Source organism: Mirounga angustirostris, unplaced genomic scaffold (assembly GCF_029215605.1).
Source record: "Mirounga angustirostris isolate CCGP_5_RB_7025 unplaced genomic scaffold, mMirAng1.0.hap1 SCAF_5, whole genome shotgun sequence".
Taxonomy (NCBI): domain Eukaryota; kingdom Metazoa; phylum Chordata; class Mammalia; order Carnivora; family Phocidae; genus Mirounga; species Mirounga angustirostris.
Window position 1 is genome coordinate 142395229 of NW_026991713.1, and position 20798 is coordinate 142416026.

The 20798-nt window shown below is 49.2% G+C and overlaps 1 protein-coding gene and 1 long non-coding RNA gene across 2 annotated transcripts in view; one reads left to right on the top strand and one right to left on the bottom strand.

Moving 5' to 3' along the window:
• Positions 1-2741, bottom strand: part of NLRC3 (NLR family CARD domain containing 3) — a 17753-nt gene extending 15012 nt beyond the window's left edge. Inside the window, exons 1-2 of the mRNA XM_064592433.1 lie at positions 2582-2741; positions 750-2499 (exon numbers count right to left, since the gene is read on the bottom strand). Coding sequence (XP_064448503.1) covers positions 750-2499; positions 2582-2741 — 1910 coding nt within the window. The remainder of the gene's footprint in view (positions 1-749; positions 2500-2581) is intronic.
• Positions 1-20793, top strand: part of LOC123840686 (uncharacterized) — a 27850-nt gene extending 7057 nt beyond the window's left edge. The window contains exons 5-8 of the long non-coding RNA XR_010411816.1: positions 18217-18465; positions 18726-18903; positions 19907-20015; positions 20338-20793. This is a non-coding gene — a long non-coding RNA (uncharacterized LOC123840686). The remainder of the gene's footprint in view (positions 1-18216; positions 18466-18725; positions 18904-19906; positions 20016-20337) is intronic.
• Positions 20794-20798: the final 5 nt, after the last annotated feature.

Genomic DNA, 20798 nt, shown 5'->3' on the forward strand with positions numbered 1-20798 from the left:
GCCCCAGGATCCCTACCCGGAGGGGTGTCTTCCCAACAGCCCCTCACACCCTGTGAGGCTATGGGACACGGGTTGTTAGCTCTCCTCCTCCTGAGGACGTGGCACCTGCTCTCAGGTCCGGAATGGCCCTGGTCTTACAGCCTTCCTAAGGTCCAGAGCACTGGGTGGACTCTGGGCTGGGGGTGGGGTGAGTGGGTGTGGCGTCTGTCAGCACTGGATGGTTCACAGGGTGTTGGAGGTTGAATTGTGTTCCCCAGAAAGATAGGTGTTCTGACCCCCCAGTGCCTCAAGAATGTGACCTTATTGGGAAATAGAATCATTGTGGATGTAATTAGTTAAGAGGAAGTCATTCTGAGCGGACTGGGCCTGCAATCCCACATGGTTGGTGTGCTCAGCAGAGGGAGCACTACACGAAGACAGAGACACAGAGGAGGAGTCCCTGTGCCACAAAGATGGGAGTGATGTGTGGACAAGCTGAGGATGCCAGCAAACACACACTAGAGAGGCAGGAACCGTGTTCCCCTACAGGTTTCAGAGGGAGCTGAGCCCGGCTAACAACTTGATTTTGAATTCTGGTCTCCTGAGCTGTGAGAGAGTAAGTTTCTGATGCCTTAACCCATCCACGTTGTGGTCCTTCTTTATGGCGGCCCCAGGATGCTGACCAGGGGCGCGTGGTGGAAGGGACGAAGCTTCCGGGGCCTCTGCCCCCCCACCCCGCACGCCTGGCGCAGCCCGGCCCCAGCGCCCACCTCAGGCTCCGGCAGTACAGCAGCTGGGGCAGCAGGCTCTGGAGGACGCCCTTGCTGAGGCGCAGTGACGGGTTGGCCTCCCGGGTGCAGGCATCCGACACCTGCAGGAGATAGGCCAGGGCGGCGCGGTGCTGGGGGCCGGTCAGCGCCGCCAGGCCCCCGCTCTCCATGGCCTCCTGCACGCTGCGGGCCAGCTCCGTGTGCTGCAGCTCGTGCAGGCAGTGCAGGATGTTGACCGCCCGGGCGCAGACGGCCACGTTGGGGCGTAGGCAGCCCTGCAGGAGCTCCGCCACCTGGGCCCGGTAGCCCTGGTGCTCCCCCTGGGCCAGCAGGGAGCCCGCCAGCAGGGCGTTGACCTTCGGAGACAGAAGTCCTGAGAGGAAGCGCAAGAACACATCCAGCCGCCCGTCCTCGGCCTGCATGGCTCGCTGGGCCGCACTCCGGAAATGGGTGAGGAAGCCGAGGCGGGGCCAGGACACGCCGCCCTCGGTGAAGAGGTCAAAGATGGCCCTCTTGGACGCACTGTAATAGTACGCGGCCGCCACGAACTCCTGCAGGGACAGGTGGGTGAAGCAGTAGGCTGTCGAGGAGGCCAGGGTCTCTTCCCGCCGCAGGAAGCAGCCGCACAGGGCGCTCTGCAGCAGGGCGAGATCCACGCCAAACGCCTTCAGGTCCTGCTCGTAGAACACGTACTTCCTCCTGACCAGCCCATGGAAGGCCAGCCGACCCAGAGTTCCCACCATCTTGCGGCTGCTGTGGGCCACCTGCTCGATGCGAGGGCTCGCCTTGCCTTTCTCCTGCCCGTCCCCACCGAGGGCCATCCTGAAGTACCAAGAGTAGAGCTCGCACAGGGTCCTTGGAGTCCACGGCTCTGCGTCCTGGGGCCCCGGCTTGCTGCGGCTCAAGTGACCCAGTGCCGACCCTGCGAGCCGGCAGAAGGCCGGGACCGTGCACATCAGGTACAGGGCCCTGTCTGCCTGCACCCGCCTCAGGACCCAGTCTGAGAGGGCGTGGTCCTCGGGGAACATCTCCTCCAGACACACCTTGATCTCTTCCTCGGTAAAGCCCCGGATCTCTGTCATCCGGTCCACCAGGCCCCCCGGGATCTGGCCAGCCACGCCGGGGCGGGAAGTGACCCAGACAGAAACTTCCGGGAAGAGGTTGCCTCGGATGATGTTGGTGATCAGATGGTCCACCTGGATCTCCTTCTTGGGGTCTGTGCACGCCACAGTGTTGGAGAAGTCCAGAGGCGTCTTACATTCATCCAGGCCGTCCAGGATCAGGAGGATATTGGGTAGGGCTGCTGCCACCAGGCCAGACTCCCCAATGTGCGGGAAGACAGAGTGGATGAGTCTGTCTGCAGACAGCTTCTCATGGGTGTTGAGATCTCGGAAGGTCAAAGGTAGCACCAGGGAGAAGTCCTTGCCGATCTGTCCCCGGGCCCAGAGGTGGACAAAGTTCCTCACCAGGGTGGTCTTGCCCACGCCAGCTACCCCGATGGTGATGGAGATTCGGGGTGGGATAGACACCCGAGACAGAGGCAGGAAGAGTCTGTCCAGGGCGATGGTCTTGGCCGGGTGCCAGCCCCCACGTGTGGTCTCCACCTGCGTGAAGTCATGTTCCTTCAGCTGCAGGTCTGTGAGCCCCTCCACCAGCAGGAGATTGGTCAGCCTGGGCGAGGGGCCGCTCAGCTCTGGGCTGCCCTTTGCCCTGTTCAGCAGAGCCTCCTGGCACTTCTTTATCCTCGAGTCTGTGGGACATAGGCCAAAGGGGAGGGTTGGGGAGGGAGGTGTGAAGGGGGAGGGCCGGGGGACACCCTCCCATCTGCCTACCATCACTGTGTGGCGTCCTGTCTGTGGTCGGTGGGGCCTGGGAGCCCTGACTGCTCTTCCCGGCCAGGAGGTCCACGAGGGCTTTCACCTGCCCTGCCGGGGAGCTGGGGCCTTGGCCCTGGCCTGCCTCCCCACCCGTCCGCACCTCCTGCTTCCTCATGGAGTCCAGGGTTGCCACCAGGAGCTGTGAAGAGAGGGCCTGAAGTGCTGTGTGCCGTCTCACCACCCTGGCCTGGGACAGGTGAGTGAGCCTCCAGGGATGGGGAGGCATCCACTCTCTGTCCTTCCCCAGACTGCTGGTGGCCCTCGGTCTGGCCTCCACGAAGGGCTTGGAAGTGCTGTTTGTTCCCAGATGGTGAGAGGGGCCCCTGATGCCAGGAGCATGGCTCAGACATGGGGGGCCAGGGGATCAGACCCAGGGCTAGTGGATCAGACCCGGGCCCGGGCTGTATCGTGAGCTCTGCCACTTACTGGCTGTGTGACGCTGGGCAGGCCACCTGAGCTGCTGGTGCGGTGGTGTCCTCATTTGTGACCTGGAAATAGGACGGTAAGGGCAGTTCCGCTCACACGAAAAGGCGAATGAAGGGTAGATAGGTGGAGCCCAGGGGCCTCTTAGGACAGTGAAGCCACTGTGCATGGTCCTACAGTGGTGGGTTCATGCCATGGTGTGCTTGTCCAAACTCCTACAGTGGACATCGCCAGGAGTGTTGCTGTTTATCTCAGTGTTTCCCTGGGTCTCCTGACCCTCAGCAGCGCTGTTTTCCATAGCCACAACGAGGTGGAGCACCTGCTCACATTCCTTCTCCTCTCTGAGGATTTGAGTGAATCCCGTAGCCAAGGCTGGCCGCCCCCATGTGTCCCTCCCTCAGCTAAGGTGGACACTGGAGGACCCCAAGCCCACCCTGCCCTCTTCCTCTCCTCACCTGCAGCGGGTGGGATGTCCAGCCCATGGCAGCCCCTCCGCTGGGCCTCACGAACTCAGGGGATGGGGGTCGGCCATCCCTCGTCCACAGGTCTAGGAGAGAAAACGACACAGCACTGGGCAGAGGTCCCAGCTAGTGCTCCAGGTGGCAAGAGCTCACTGAGATGGGTCTGACCCATGCCTCCCAGCCCTGTGGTTCTCTGGGTCTCAGTGACAGTCACTTACGAGGGGTCAACTGGCTGAGCCCCAAGGGTGCAACAGACTCCCTGACCTTGTATTTGCATTGGGCTTTCCTAGCGTTTTAACTCAGGATGAACCTTTTTACCTGGAAAATGCTGAAAGAAGCTCAGCAACAAGTAAAATAGCATTTTCCAGCATTTTCTGTTCATAGCACTGTTGAAGAACTAACTAGCGCAGTGAATTCAGGGTAGATGGTGTCCAGCCCAGCCGGGGGAATCTGGGAGCGTTAGTAGAAGGCCAGGCAAGGCCACGCTCCTTATACTTCCTCAGATCCTCTCGCTGTTCTCACGCTTTTGTTCTAAGTGTCAAAACCGAGGAGAGTAGAAACCAGTTTTGGACTGAAATCGCGTTAATATGTATAGACTGGTGTGGGTGTCATTGGTCTTCCTTTAGATCCTTTAGTAAAACTATTTTCCCTCATGTGGATCTTGCCAATCCTATTTGTATTTAGATATTTTTAAAGATTTTTAAATTTTTATTTATTTATTAGAGAGAAGCGAGAGCGAGCATAGGCAGGGGGTGGGGGAGGGGCAGAGGGGGAAGCAGGCTCCCCGCTGAGCAGGGAGCCCGATGTGGGGCTCGATCCCAGGACCCCGGGATCATGACCTGAGCTGAAGGCAGACACTTAACTGACTGAGCCACCCAGGTGCCCTGAGGAAGGCTTTTTTTAAGCAAGACATAAAATCTTGGATCACAAGGGGAAGACTAACAGACTTGCCTTAATTTAAAATTTCCAAATAACATTAAAAGCCATCAATCAAATTGAAAGAAAACCTCAAGCCAGGAGTCAACCTTTGCAATATACATGAAAGAGGACTGATATCCATGATATATAGAGAGCTCTTGTAAATCAATAAGAAATTAATAAGTAAACAAATAGAATTATTTGGATACAGACAGATATAGACAGATAATTATGGACACAGATAGAAATAGAGAAAAGGATACAGATAATTCATGGAAGTGTAAATGACCAAGACATTGAAAAGATGCTCATTTTCACTAAAGATCAAGAAAAAAACAAAACAATGAACTATTTTTCATCTGACAAAGATTATAATGACGTAACAGGCTACATTGGTGAGAATGTGGGAGTGGTAGGAATTGTAACACAGAGTTGGTGAGAGGGTAAATTAGTATGATTCTGGATCATATTTTGCCATTATCTGTTGCTATTAAATATCTTTTGACCCAGAAGTTCCACTTCTGGGAATTTATCCCAAAGAAATAAGTGGATAAGTGCACAAAGATGTGACCACAAGGATGATCCTGAAGCATTCTTTGTAACAACAAGAAGTTGAATGGGAAATACCTAAATTTTTGTCCAAAGAGGTTTGGTAAAGTTATAGAGGCCCAATTATACAATGGAAAACTCTATGGCCATAGAAATTAATAAGGTCAAACTAGAAAAATGTTCACAGTGTATGTTTTAGCTATTAATGTCATAAAGATTTTAATCACCTTTTTGAGGTATAATTTATATACAAAAAATGCACCCATTTCAAGCATACAGCTAGATTAGTTCTGACAAACGTATACACCCCTGTAACCACTACCACAGTCAAGACCTTGAACAGGTCTTCCTCCAAAAAAATCCCCTGGTGCACCTTTGCAATCTGTCCCAACCACAGCCCTCTGGCCCTGAGCCATCGATCTGCTCTTTTTCTCTAAGATTAGTTTTGCCTTTTCTAGGATTTCATATAAATAGAATCATACAGATCTACATAGGGTTTTTTTCATTTAAAAATTGTGGTAAGGGGCGCCTGGGTGGCTCAGATGGTTAGGCGTCTGCCTTCGGCTCAGGTCATGATCCCGGGGTCCTGGGATCGAGTCCCGCATCGGGCTCCCTGCTCCTTGGGAGCCTGCTTCTCCCTCTGCCTCTCTCTCTCTCTCTCTCTGTCTCTCATGAATAAATAAATAAAATTAAAAATTGTGGTAAAATAGGAGTGTCTGTGCGGCTCAGTCGGTTAAGAGCCCCACCTCCAGCTCTGGCTCTTTAAAAAAATAAAGGTTTATTTTTTGAGAGAGAGAGAGTGTGTGTGCGTGAGTGTGAGGTGGGGAGGGGCAGAGGGAGAGAATCCTCAAGCAGACTCCTCACTGAGCGCAGAGCCCCATGCAGGGCTCCATCTCATGACCTGAGAGGAACACAAGAATCCAACGGTCAATCGGCTGAGCCACCGAGGCACCCCCTTGCTTTAAATTCTTGAGCGTATACCCACAAGTGGAATTTCTGGGTCACATGGTAATTCTTTTTTAAATTTTTTGAGGAACTGCCAACTTGTTTTCCACAGCAGCTTTACCATTTTACAGGCCCACACAAAGTGCATAAGTGATCCAATTTTTCCACTTTCTCACCAATGCTTGTTTTTCCTGTGTTTTTGACAGCAGCCATCCTAATGGATGTGAGGTGGTATCTCATTATAGTCTTGATTTGTGTTTCACTAATGATGAGTGATGTTGAGCATCTTTTCATGTGCTTAAATGCCTCGTTGGATATCTTCTTTGGGAAAATATCTATTGAAATCCTTTGCCCATTTTTACATTGGTTGTTTTTTTGTTGTTGTTGAGTTGTAAGAGTTCTCTATATATTCTGGATATTAATCCCTTATCAGATATATGATTTGCAGATATTTTCCCCCATCCTGTAGGGAAAAGTTCCCTTTTACTCTGTGTGTGGTGTCTTTTGATGCACCAAAGTGTCCAATGCTCATGAAGCCCAATTTGTCTATTTCCTCTTTTTTTTACCTATATATACCCATACCTTTGGTGTCACATCCAAGAAATCATCACCAGATCCCATGTCATGAAGATTTGTGCTGTTTTCTTCTAAGAACTTTATTGTTTTAGGTCTTACATTTAGGTCTTTTATCCTTTTGGAGCTTATTTTTGTATATGGTATTAGGTAAGATAGGTAAGGGTCCAACTTCATGCTTTTGCATGTGGATGTCCAATTTTTACAGCACCATCTGTTAAAAAGACTGTCCCTTCCTCATTGAACAGCCATAGCACCCTTGTCAAAAATCTTTTTACCATATAAGTGAGGGTGCGTTTCTGGGTTCTCTGTTCAATTCTGTTGGTCTGTATGTCTGTCTCTATGCCAATATCACAATGTCTTGATTACTGTAGCTTTGTAGTAATTTTTGAAATTAAGAAGTGTGAGTCCTCTAGTTTTGTTCTTTTTCAAGACTGTTTTGGCTATGGGGGTCCCTTAAGATCCCATTTGAATTTTAGGATGGATTTTTCTTTTTTTAAAGATTTTATTTATTTAACAGAGAGAGAGACACAGCGAGAGAGGGAACACAAGCAGGGGGAGTGGGAGAGGGAGAAGCAGGCTTCCCGCGGAGCAGGGAGCCCGATGCGGGGCTCGATCCCAGGACCCTGGGATCATGACCTGAGCCGAAGGCAGACGCTTAACGACTGAGCCACCCAGGCGCCCCAGGATGGATTTTTCTATTTCTGCAGAAAATGTTATTGGGCTTTTAATAGAATTGCATTGGATCTGTAGATAGTTTAGGGTAGTATGGATATTTCAATAATATTAAATCTTCCAATCCATGAACATGGGATGTGTTTCCATTTATTTCTTTAATTTCTTTCAGCAATGTTTTGTCACTTTAATTGTGCAAGTCTTTCACCTCCTTGGTTAAGTTAATTCCTAAGCATTTTATTATTTTGGATGCTATTTTGAATGGAGTTGTTTTTATAATTTCTTTTTCAGATTGTTCATTGTTTACATATAAAATTACAATTTCTATTTGTGTGTTGACTTTGTATTCTGCTACTTTGCTGAATTAATTTATTCTAAAAATTGTTTTGTAAAAGATCATATCATCTGCAAGCAGAGATGATTTTAATTCTTCCTTTCCAATTTGGATACCTTTTATTTCTTTTCTTGCGTAGTTGCTCTAGCTAGAATTTCCACTACTATGTTGAAGAGAAGTGGTAAAAGCAGGTATCTATATCTTATTCCTGATCTTAGAGGAAATGCTTTTAGACTTTCACCATTGAGTGTGATGTTTGCTGTGGGTTTTTCACATATGGCTTTTATTATGTGGAAGTAGATTTCTCCTATTCCTAGTTTGTTGAGTGTTTTGTTTTTTTTAAAGATTTCTTTACTTATTTTAGAGAGAGAGAGAGAGCACGAGTCGGGGAATGGACAGAGGGAGAGGGAGACAAGCAGACTCTCTGCTGAGCAGGGAGCCGGATGTGGGGCTCAATTCCAGGACCCTGAGATCATGACCTGAGTCTAAATCAAGAGCCAGGGCGCCTGGGTGGCTCAGTTGGTTAAGCGACTGCCTTCGGCTCAGGTCATGATCCTGGAGTCCGGGATAGAGTCCCGCATCAGGCTCCCTGCTCGGCAGGGAGTCTGCTTCTCCCTCTGACCCTCCTCCCTCTCATGCTCTCTGTCTCTCATCCTCTCTGTCTCAAATAAATAAATAAAATCTTAAAAAATAATAATAATCAATCAATCAATCAAGAGCCAGACACTTAACCAGCTGAGCCACCAGGTGCCCCAGAGTGTGTGTGTTTTTTTTTAATTGATTTATTTAAATAATCTCTACACCCAATGTGGGGTTCAAACTCATGGCCCCAAGATCAAGTCACAAGCTCTTCTGAGTCAGCCAAGTGTCCCCTGTTGAGTGTTTTTATCATAAAAAGATATGTAGGGGCATGTGGGTGGCTCAATTGGCTGAGTGTCTGCCTTCAACTCAGGTCATGATCCCGGGGTCCTGGGATCGAGTCCCACATCTGGCTTCTTGCTCAGCAGGGAATATGCTTCTCCCTCTCCCCCACCTGTGCTCTCTCTTTCTCACTCTCAAATAAATAAATAAGTCTTTAAGGAAAAAAAAAAAGGATATTCAATTTTGTCAAATGCTTTTTCTATATCAGTTGAGATGATCATGTGGTTTCTTTATTCTGTTGATGTACATTACATTGATCAATTTCCCTATGTTGAATCATCATTGTATTCCAGGAATAAATTCCTGAATTTATTAAATGATTAAATTTATTAAATTTCTGAAATTTGTTTTTTGTTGAGGATTTTTGCATTAATGTTCATAAGGAATATTGGTCCATAGTTTTCTTTTCTTGTAATGTCTTTGGCTTTGGTAGACTGACCTCATAGAATGAGTTAGGAAGGGGTGCCTGGGGGCTCAGTTGGTTAAGCCTTTGGCTCAGGTCATGATCCGAGGGTCCTGGGATCAAGCCCCACATTGGGCTCCCTACTCTGTGGGGAGCCTACTTCTCCCTCTCCCTCTGCCTGCGGCTCCCCCTTCTTCTGCTCTCTCTCTGTCAAATAAATAAATAAAATCTTTAAGAAACAAAAAACAAAAAACAAGTGCCCTTCTTAATGCTCATTGCCCATATAGCCCATTCCCCACCCACCTCCCCTCATCACCCCTCAGTTTGTTCTCTATCACTAAGAGTCTCTTATAGTTTGTTCTCCTCTCTCTCTTTCCCCCCTTTCCATATGTTCATCTATTTTGTTTCTTAAATTCCACATATGAGTGAAATCATATGGTGTTTGTCTTTCTCTGACTTATTTCACTTAGCATAATACCCTCTAGCTCCAACCATGTCATTGCAAATAGCAAGATTTCATTCTTTTTGATGGCTCAGTAATAGTCCATTGTATATATATATACCACATCTTCTTTATCCATTCATCAGTTGATGGACATTTGGGCTCTTTCCATAGTTTGGCTACTGTTGATAATCTACTATAAACATTGGGGTGCATGTACCCCTTCAAATCTGTATTTTTATATCCTTTGGGTACATACCTAGTAGTGTAGTTGCTGGATGTGGGGTAGTTCTATTTTTAACTTTTTCAGGAACCTCCATACTGTTTTCCAGAGTGGCTGCACCAGTTTGCATTCCCACCAACAGGGTGAGAGGGTTCCCCTTTCTCCCCATCCTCACCAACATCAGTTGTTTCCTGTGTTGTTAATTTTAGCCATTTTGACAGGCATGAGGTGGTATCTCTTTGTGGTTTTGATTTGTATTTCCCTGATGATGAGTGATGTTGAGCATCTTTCATGTGTCTGTTAGCCATCTGGATGTCTTCTTTGGAAAAGTGTCTATTCATGTCTGCTGCCCATTTCTTAACTGAATTATTTGTTTTTGGGGTGTTGAGTTTGGTAAGTTCTTTATAGATTTTGGATACTAATCCTTTATCAGCTATGACATTTGCAAATATCTTCTCCCATTCCATAGTCTGTCTTTTAGTTTTGTTGACTGTATCCTTTGCTGTACAGAAGCCTTTTAACTTGGTGAAATCCCAACAGTTCATTTTTGCTTTTGTTTCCCTTGCCTCTGGTGCTGTGTCTAGTATGAAGTTGCTATGACTGAGGTCAAAGAGGTTTCTGCCTGTATTTTCCTCTAGGATTTTGATGGTTTCCTGTCTCACACTTAGGTCTTTCATCCATTTTGAATTTATTTTTGTGTATAGTGTAAGAAAGTGGTCCAGTTTCATTCTTCTGCATGAGGCTGTCCAGTTTTCCCAACATGATTTGTAGAAGAGACTGTCTTTTTTCCATTGAATATTCCTTCTTGCTTTGTCAAAGATTAGCTGACCATATAGTTGTGGGTCCTGTAGTTGATTTTTTGTAGGGAAAGGTTTAAATTCCTTTCATATTTTCTTTTGTGTATATATTATAGCTATTTTCTTTGTGGTTACCATGGGATTACATTTAACATCCTGAAATTCCAACGCTAATTTGAATTTATACCAGCCTAACTTCACAACATACAAAAACTTTGCTCCTTTACAATTCCATCTGACCTCTTTTGGTTATTGATGTCACAGTGTTACATCTTTATACATTGTGTGCCCTCAAACATAATGATTTTTTAAAATTCCTTAGTCTTTTTTTTTTAATTTTTAAAAATTTTTACGTAATCTGTACACCCAGTGTGGGGCTTGAACTCACAACCCCGAGATCGAGAGTCACATGCTCTACCAATTGAGCCAGCCAGGCGCCCATTCTCTAGTCTCTTAAATTATGTAGAAACAAAATTTGGAGTTATAAACCAAAGTTACAGTACTACTAGCTTGTGCATTAATTTTTTTTCTGTAAAGTCTGCTAATAATCTTATTGAGGATCACTTTATGTGATAGTTTGCTCTGTCTTGCTGATTCTAATATTTTCTCTTTGTCTTTTGAAAGTTTGGTTATAATGTGTCTTAGTACAGGTCTCTTTGAGTTAATCTTACCTAGAATTTGTTGAGCTTCCTGGATATTTTATAGTGTATTTTTATATGGAAAAAATTAAGGTATGGAGAATTATGATAGGATACCTTTTTGGGGGGGTGCGTTGTGATAATCAGATCCCATTTTTGTCTGGCCTTATATAGAAAAGCTGGAAATATAGGACAGTGTGACTAAGAAATTGTTTTTTATTTTGTAAATTTCTTTTTTCTTTTCTTTTTTTTTTTTTAAGTAGGCTCCATGCCTAATGTGAGGCTTGAACTCACGACCCTGAGATCGAGAGTTGCATGCTCTACCAATTGAGCAGCCAGGTGCCCCTATTTTGTAAATTTCAGTTGCTTAGATTTTGCTAACAAACATTTATTACTTCCCCACCTCATTTAAATAGATTGCTTACAGAATTATAAAAGTAATACATGCTCATTAAAAACATTTAAATAATATAAAAGCAAGTAAAGTATATACTTCACTTTCATTCCCTAGGAGTAACCTTTTTTTTTTTTTTAAGATTTTTATTTATTTATTTTAGAGAGAGAGAGAGCATGAGACAGGGGAGGGTCAGAGGGAGAAGCAGACTCCCCGCCGAGCAGGGAGCCCGATGCGGGACTCGATCCCGGGACTCCAGGATCATGACCTGAGCCGAAGGCAGTCGCTTAACCAACTGAGTCACCCAGGCGCCCTAGGAGTAACCTTTTCTGGTTGATGTTTTGTTTCATTTTTTATTTTTTATTTTTTTATTTTTTTTTACTTGACAGAGAGAGTACAAGCAGGGAGAGTGGCAGGCCGAGGGAGAGGGAGAAGCAGGCTCCCTGCAGAGCAGGGGGCGCCTGATGTGGGACTCGATCCCAGGACCCCGGGATCATGACTTGAGCCGAAGGCAGTCAGTTAACCAACTGAGCCACCCAGGTGCCCTGTTTCATTTTTTAATTAGGTGCTAGTGCAATAGGGAAAATGAAAGAATAAAAGGTATCAGGATTGGAAAAGGAAAAAAAAACTGTCCCTATTCACAGTTGACATGATGGTATACATTGAAAATCCAAAGAATCCACAATTGATTAGAACTAATACATGAACTTAGGTTTCTGAACACAAGATCAATACATTAAAAGATCATGTATATTTCTGCTTACTAGCAATAATGAAATTGAAAGTAAATTTTTTTAAAGATTTTATTTATTTATTTGATGGAGAGAGACACAGCGAGAGAGGGAACACAAGCAGGGGGAGTGGGAGAGGGAGAAGCAGGCTTCCTACTGAGCAGGGAGCCTGATGCGGGGCTTGATCCCAGGACCCAGGATCAGGCTCAGGTCATGATCTGAAGGCAGACGCCTAACGACTGAGCCACCCAGGTACCCCGAAAGTAAATTTTTGAAATATTTAAAAAGCAAATACTTAAGAATAAATTTAACAAAAAATCTGTAAGACCTCTACACTGGAAACTACAAAACAATACTAAGAGAAATTAAAGAAGACCTAAAGGAGGGATTTACCATATTCATGGATTGGAAGACTTAATATTGTTAAAATGTCTGTTCTTCCCAAATCGATCTATAAATTGAATGACTTCCTAATCAGAATTCCAGCAAGCTTTTTCGGTGAGGAAGGGAGGGTAGAAATTGGCAAGCTGATTCTAAAATACATATGTAAAGCGAAAGACTCTGGAGTAGCCAAAATTATTTTGAAAAAGAAGAACAAAGCTAGAAGACTTATACTACACAATATCAAGGCTTACTGTAGAGCTTTAGGTATTGGCATAAGTGCAGACAAATACACCAATGCAGTACAACAGAGCATACAGAAACAGACCCACACATGTATGGTCAGCAGATGTACAGCAAGGCCTCCGCTGTAGTTCAGCGGAGAAAGGACGGTCTTTGTATTAAATTGTGCTGCTCCAATGGGATATTCTTATAGAAAAATGGACCTTGACCCCCTCCTTCCCACCATATACAAAAATTAATTCAAACTGGATCATAGATCTAAATGTGAATGCTAATACAGCCAAGCCTTTAGAAAAAAGTACAGAACACCTTCAGGAATTTGAGCTAGGTAAAGACTCGATGGAGCACAAAAAAAGCACTAACCAGGAAAGAAAAGAGTGATATATTGGGATTCGTTAAAATTAGGGATATCTGTTCAACAGAAGACAGTTTTGAAAGGGTGATAAAGCAGACTGTCTCCAGTTTGTATAGGAGATGTCTCCAATACATTTAAAAATCAGTAAGAGACAGCCCAGTTAAAAATGAGCCAAAAAATTGAAGATATGTCACAAAAGATAATATCCTTAGTCATCAGAGGTCTGCCTGGGTGGCTCAGGTGGTTAAGCATCAGACTCGTGATTTCAGCTCAGGTCATGATCTCAGGGTCATGAGATCGAGCCCTGTGTCAGCCTTTCTGCTGGGCATGTAGCCTGCTTAAGATTCTCTCTCTCTCTCCCTCTGCCCTTCCGCCCTCTTAAAAAGAAAATTTTTAAAAATAGTAAAAAATATATATAATTAAAATATATATATAGTACCCTTACTTATCAGAGAAATGCAAATTAAAATCACTTTGGAAAAATGTTTGGTAGTGATAAGACTAAATATGCCTATTTTTGTGATCCAGCCATTCTCTGCCTGGGTATATACCCAACAGAAACAAGTGTTTATATCCATCAAAACAGTGTATCAGAATATTCTAGCAGCTTTACTCATGGTGTCCAAAAAAGTGGAAACAACCAATATCCATCAACAATGGAATGGGATTCCTTTTTTTTTTTTTTTGGTACATTCATACAATCAAGTCCTGCATACTAATGACAAAAAATAAACCACTGACACACTCAGCAGTGTGGCTGACTCTCGCAGACATGTGGAGAGAAACGAGAACATACTCTGTGATTCCACTTACGGGGAGTTTAATGTCAGGCCCAACCAATGAGGCGATTGGAGTCAAAACAGTGGCTGCCCTTGGGGGCGGTTCCAACTGGGCAGGGGCCTGTGGGAGTTCTGGGGCACTGGAAACCTCTACACATTGATCTGGATGATCAGTATGATCATTGATTGGTACGGACACACAGATGTATACATATGTAAAACTCCACTGAGTTCACTTTACTATCTGTAAGTTATAGGTCAGTTTAAAAATGGTCATGGGGCACCTGGGTGGCTCAGTCGGTTAAGCGTCTGCCTTCAGCTCAGGTCATGATCCCAGGGTCCTGGGATCAGGGAGCATCGGGCTCCCTGCTCAGCGGGGAGTCTGCTGCTCCTTCTCCCTCTGCCCTTCTCCCCCTGCTAGTGCACTCTCTCTCTCTCTGTCAAATAAATACATAAATAAATAAATCTTTTTTTTTCTTTTTTTCTTTTTATTTTTTTATTTGAGAGAGAGAGAGCACATGAGAGGGGGGAGGGTCAGAGGGAGAAGCAGACTCCCTGCCGAGCAGGGAGCCCGATGCGGGACTCGATCCTGGGACTCCAGATCATCACCTGAGCCGAAGGCAGTCGCTTAACCAACTGAGCCACCCAGGCGCCCCAATAAATAAATCTTTAAAAAATAATAAAAATAAAAACAGTTATGCTAGCAGCTATCTACAAATGTAAATGTGCCTAAACCCAAAGGAAGCAATATTACTGCGGCCTCTTAGTGCATGAGGCCAGGATGCTAGGGCCTCTGTCTGGCTGTTGGCATGGGTGATGTCAGGGCACGGCCCAGGGCTGGACTCCAGAGGCCCCCACGGGTGACAGACTGCTGCTGCTGGGGGTGGGGTGGTGGCCAGGAGTATGAGGGGACCATGGTGAAGAAGGGCCAGGCTCAGAGCCTCTCTACTCTGGCAGGACAGTGTCTAGAGCACTATTTTTTAATTTAATTTTTTATTAAAATATGTACAGCATAAAAATTGCCATTGTAACCATTTTTTAAGTGTACAATTTAGTGGCACTGAGTACATTTACAATGCTGTGAGACCACCACCACCAACTACCTCTAGACTTTTTCATCCCCCAAGCAGGAACTCTGCCCCTACTAAGCACTAACTTCCTGTTTCCCTCCTCCCAGGCCCGGGCACCCACCCTTCTACTTTTTGTTGCTATGAATCTGACTACTCTAGGGACCTCATATAAGTGAAATCATATAGTATCTGATTGTGTCTGGCTTCTTTCACTGAGCATGGTATTTTCCAGGTTCATCCTTGTTTTAACTTATATAAACATTATATAAGTTTATATAACTTATATAAACATTTCATTCCTTTTTAAGACTAAATAATATTCCATTTTATGGATAGACCACATTTTGTTTATCCATTCATCCTTCAGTGGACATTTGGGTGGTTTCCACCTTTTTTCTCTTGTGAACAAATGTTGCTGTGGACACGGGTGTGCAAATACCTGTTCACATCCCTGCTTTCAGTTCTTTGGGGTATATGTACTCAGAGGTGGAATTGCTGACATACTGTCCTTCTATGGAGCACTGTTTTTAAAATGCCTCTGCTTAGCGCAACCACCTAGAGATGTATTTGGTGTGAGGTAGGGCCTCAACATGGGTGTAGTTTAAAGCCACCCGGGTATTGTAAGGAGCAGCCAGAATTGAGAACCGTTAGACCAGAGAGGCTGGGCAAGTGACAGAGGAGGGACAACAGCACACAAGAGTGAGGGGAGAGGAGATCGGACTGAGTCTCTATGGGAAGGTGGGAGGGGTGAGCCTCTCCATGCTGGAAACCAGTGCTTCCTCTGCATCAGACACCCATCTTTGCTGCCCTGCTGACCTCAGGGCTAGAGGTCCAGATTTAGCAAATTAAGATACAGGACACCCAGTAAAATTTGTATTTCAGATCAACAGTGGTTCTTTCAGTATAAGTATATCCCAAGTATTACATGGGATATACTTATACTTTAAAACCCAGGGCCAATATCGGAGGCTGACAAAAGAGCTCCCCCCATGGGACAGCTACCTGGCTGCTCATGTGAACAGGGCTTGTGTGCAGCCCAGATTCTGCCCTGCAGGGTGGAACTCGCCCCAGACCTCTGAGTGGAGTGTGATCTGGTGGCCACACGTCCACCAGGGACAGTCAGGTCCTGTCCAGTGTAGACAACCTCTAGGGAGAGTGGGAGGAGGCCCCGCCAGCCTCAAGGGGGGGAAGATGGGGGGCGGGGGGGCCTTGGGCTGCCTTGGGGGATCTGAAGGCCAGAAGTCGGTCAGTATGAGAAGGTCTGCGCTGTTGTGGGCAGGGCCAGGCCAGACAGACGCCCCTCCCCAGGAGCCTGGCTTCCCCTTGCCCACGCGTCCTCCAGAGCCTCATCCATTGGGTGGGACGCAGCAGAGGACCTGTACTCCCTGGTGTTGCTGTCACTCAAGTTCGACAGCTGAGCTTCTGTCTCATCCCTGAGAAGACACAGGTCCCGACTGACTCATCGTCTCTGCCAGCAGGTCCTGTCTTGTCCTGCGCTCCCCTCACCCGGGGCCCGAGTCCTGGCCATCTGTGGCCCGTGCACGACAGCTAGCCTCTCCCTGCCCGCCTGCGCGCCGCGGCTGCAAGGGCCCTGCAGTGCTGACCTCCTGCCTGGGCTGCCCTTCCCTCAGGCCACGGCCTCTTGGGTGCTCCTCTCTCCCAACTCCTTGCCCCCACCCTGCCTCCCAAGGCCCAAGAGCGCAGTCCTCAGCCCCCTTGAGGTAGCCCAGCACCATGGCTACAGACCACTTGAAATCAAACAGCCTTTCGCAGAGGTGGGAGGCAGTGGTGCCTTTGCCGCAGGACACAGCCTCCTGCCACTGCACCGCCCCTGGGACAGAGGAGGGCAGCTAGCCTGCGCCCCCACCTGGGAGCCAGCCATAGGGTGGCCTCTGATGGCCAAGAGTGAGACCCTAGCTCAGGGAAAGCCTTGCCCCCATTGAGGAGACCCAGAGGAGCCCTGGGAGCCCAGGAGCCTGGCCATGGGGAGGACCCCACAGCCAGCAGCCACCCCTGGCCCACCTCAGTGGCACCTCTGCTGAGAAGGCCTCTTCTGTGGTTACCATCTCTGTCAGAATGATGAGCCTCATCTCCATCCGAAGGTGTGGCTGGAAGAGACCCTTCAGGGCTGCTCACCCAACACGAGGGTGGTGTTTGTGCTGGACCCCAGCCTTCCTGCACCGTCTACCCTTGGCCCCTCAGGACCCTGGGGCAGGTCTGGTACTGTCCCCCCATCTTACAGGTGGAAATGGGGTGCCGAGAATGGAGCCCGGGTCTGCAGATTCCAGGTTTCAGCCCTGGGCTGCCCGGCTCAACCTCCCTTCTGCCTGCCTGCCGCACTTTCTGGTGACTTCCTGCTCCTCCTAGCCCATCATTGGTACCTGGGGAGCTGGGCTTTGTCCCCTCGGCCCATCATGGGCTGTCCTTGGGCACATGTTTATTCCACACAGTGAACTAGTACTGCTCAAGCAGCTCCCAGCACCCATGGGGACACCTCAGTGCCACCCAGCCACTGCACCCTAGAGAGGCTCAGGCCTTAAAAGTCATGGTCCTTCCTGCCAGCAGTCTCTTCTTCCTCCCCCATCCTGTGCTGAGGCAGCCTGGGCTTGACTTACCTCCCGGGCCTCGTGCTCCTAGGGATGCCGAGACTGGGGGGCTGGGGATGCTCCATCCCGGTGCTCCCAGGCTCAGCCCTGCTCCAGTGGACAGAAGCAGCTGCGTGGTGGTGGGGATGTCCTGGGATTCTCTGTGGCCAGTCAGCTGAGTCCCGAGCCCTCAGGATCTGTGCAAGGCAGGAGCAAGGTCCTGTGGGAAGGAATGGGGAGGTGCTGACCGTGCAGGGCGGTGGGGTTGCAGTCCGCCGGCTCCTGCAGTCCCCCAAGCCCACCAGCTGTCATGGCAGCTGGGGCTCCTCACCTCTTCCTGTGCCGGGCTCCACCTCAACCCTCCTTCCTGTCTGATTTCAAAAGCCAACAGCCTCTCAGACAAATCAATGAGCCGCGGCTGCCAGATTGGCTCTGTCACCGCCCCGTAAGTCAGAGAGGCAGGCGGTTCCGCCAGGATCTGGATTTGAGGACCCCTGTAGACGTCATGCTCAGGAGAGGGGTTCAGCCAAGGCCACAGAGGAAGACAGTCTCACCACCTGCAGACCTTTGCTTTTGGGGGGCTCTAGGGAAACTAGACTACCTGCAGGGACGTTCAGTGACTTGCCCAAGGCCACACAGCAGGAAGCTGGCCACTGTGGAGCAGAGTCCTCTCACTTCCAGGCTGGCATGCTCTGCTGTGGCCGAGGCCCTCGTCATCCTGTCTAATCCCCCGTGCTTTGCTCTCTCTAGCACCCAGCAGGCACCTGCGACCCAGCTGTACCCCACAGTGTCTTCCCAGAGGCAGGCCGGCTGCACCCTGGAACAGCGGAGTGTGGCAGTTCCCTCAGGCCCCGGAGGTGGGCCTCAGCATGTGGGCGGCACTGAGAGCAAAGGGGTGAAGGGGAAGGGCATGCCCAAAGTGGACGACAGGAGAAGCACGACAATAGAGGAAAAGTACAGGACATCCTCCAGTGACAGGGAGCAAGCCATGGAGACAAGGTGGGAGCCAAGGGATGGGTGCCTCACTTTTCCTAAAAAAGTCAACTGGGAGCCATTGATGGTTATAGAGCAGGAGGGTAGTGGGTTCAGATGATGTGGCAGCTTATGAATAAAGGGCGGTGGGAGGGGCTGTGTGCTTCTATCAGCCTGTTCTCCGGAGCTGTGTGCAAAGGAATGGGGGCAGAGGGGCTGAGGTGGCAGATTAGAAGCACTCTGTGCAATGACACCCTTCTGTGCCCCCCTCCCTGCCACCCTTCCAGCAGTGCCTTCCGAGGCCCCAGCAGCTTGCCAGGTTCCAGGTGAGACGCATGGGGCTTGCCCTTGAGAAGCCTGCTGCGGCTGCAGGCCGTCAAAGCACACTGTAGCCACGACTGTGAGGTGCACTGAAGGCGTCTGAAACCAGGCCGCCCACAGGATGTTGGAAGCCGCAGGGGCCTGGTGCGTATCCGTCACATGAAAGAGGCCAAGAGGCCCACTCTGCTCCCCCCTCCACAGCTCAGGGAGGGGGGATCCTGAGCACAGGAGGAAGCAGCCTCCTCCATGGGGGTCTCGGGGCACTCTCCTCTGCAACTTTGGCCTCCACCTCACACAGATGGCCCATGGCCAGACAGGGCTGGTCCCTGGGCTCCCGCCGGGGGGCCCTCCTCCTGACTCTCCTGGGTGTTTGTATGTTTGGGGCACGGTCTCCCACGGTTGTTCTCACTCTGGGGCTCTCTATCCACCCAGACCCGTGACAGCCAGACAGGCAGTGGCCTCGGCTCTTCCCAACTCAAGAGACAGCTTGAGGCTTCCTGCCTTCAAGGGCGGGGGCCTCCCTGGGGGTTGCCTGGGCCCTGCTTGAGCTGGGCTGTGGCTCTCCTGTGGTTGCCTGAGTGACCATGGCCGGGCCGGCCACAGGAAGGGGACAGGCCTGGGAGGTCTCAGCACAGCAAAACCTGGGCGCCGCATGGCTTTCCACTGCTCCGGGGCTCAGCATGCTCTCTTCCTGTGCTAAGGACCCCTCACAAGGCTAGGCAGAGCTTCTGGAAAGGAGCGTCTGCCCGCTGTGCAGCATTAGGTCCACTGCGGGCCCTGGTCCTCCAGCCTCACCACAGGTGCTGGGATGGGGCAGCTCACCATTTTCCTTCTCAACTAGCAAGATGGACCTAATTTTCCAGTTGCCCAGTTCAGTAGGTCTGGCTACTGTGGAAAGGTCAAGGACACTGCCAGTTCTCTGGTTGTAGGACCATCTTCACTGCAGTGCCGGTTTTTAACCCCTTTGCCTGCCTTGCATATGGGCTCGGGCCCTGGCCAGGCCCACTGCTGGCCCCTGGGGGCACGCTGCCCGGACCTGACCTGGCCAAGGACCTCAGCCACCAGGCCTCGATTTCCCCCCCACCTTCCCCTGGCCTGCGGCTTTTACCTGTTTCAACCCCTCCCCCAACATCTTATCAACCTGCAGGTGGTAACCTTCTGCTAGTCTGGGCTGCCTTCCAAGGACCAAGGGCTCCCAGTATACCCAGAGCTGCTCGTCTGAGTCCAGGGTCTCCACAAGGAGCCAGTGAAGCCAGGTAAGGGCTCCGAGTGGCCTCCCACCTCCCAAACCCCACCTCACATCCCTGAAAGTCCATACTAGGGTAGGAGAGCAAGTCCTTGGTATAAGAAACACAGGCCAGACTCCATCTTCAGTCTCCTGTGCTGTTAGCTGTGAGATCTGAGCCCTGGCATCCCACTGTTCCCTCTAACCCGTCCCTGGACAGTGTGCACAGGCAGGGCCCGGCCCTCTCCACCTGGTCACAGACCAGGACCCACAGCATGTGTTCAAAAAACCCTATTTCACCTCCCTGGATGCTGTGCGCACCTGAGGCCCAGCTTACAGTCCCCCTCTTGCAGGAGGCTGTCCCTTGAGGCCATCTGAGCACCAACCCTCACATCCGGCACAGGGACAGGCCAGTCTGGCTGAAGACTAGAAGCACCAGCTGATTTCTGACCTTTCTCCATGGGGCCCAGCACACAGGACAGAGAGGGCTTCACAAGTTCATCCTGTTAAAATGCAAATTCTGACTCAGTAGGTCTGGGCAGGCCCAAGCCGTATCTGTAACAATCCCCAGGGTCACGCTGCTGGGCCCCAGGCCTCATCAAGGGCTGGAGCTCAGTGCTTGGTAGGGGCTGTCTTAATGTGGGGCTACAGATTCACAAATATGGATGAATGGATGAACACACATCTCTTATCTATGAACCAAAGGGACATGAGGAGCCAGCAGGCCTGGGTCACCCTTTGCAATGAAGGACAGGCACAAAGGCCTTCTGCAGACACGGCTATGGGGGCAGCGAGGGAGCTGTGGGTGAAGCTC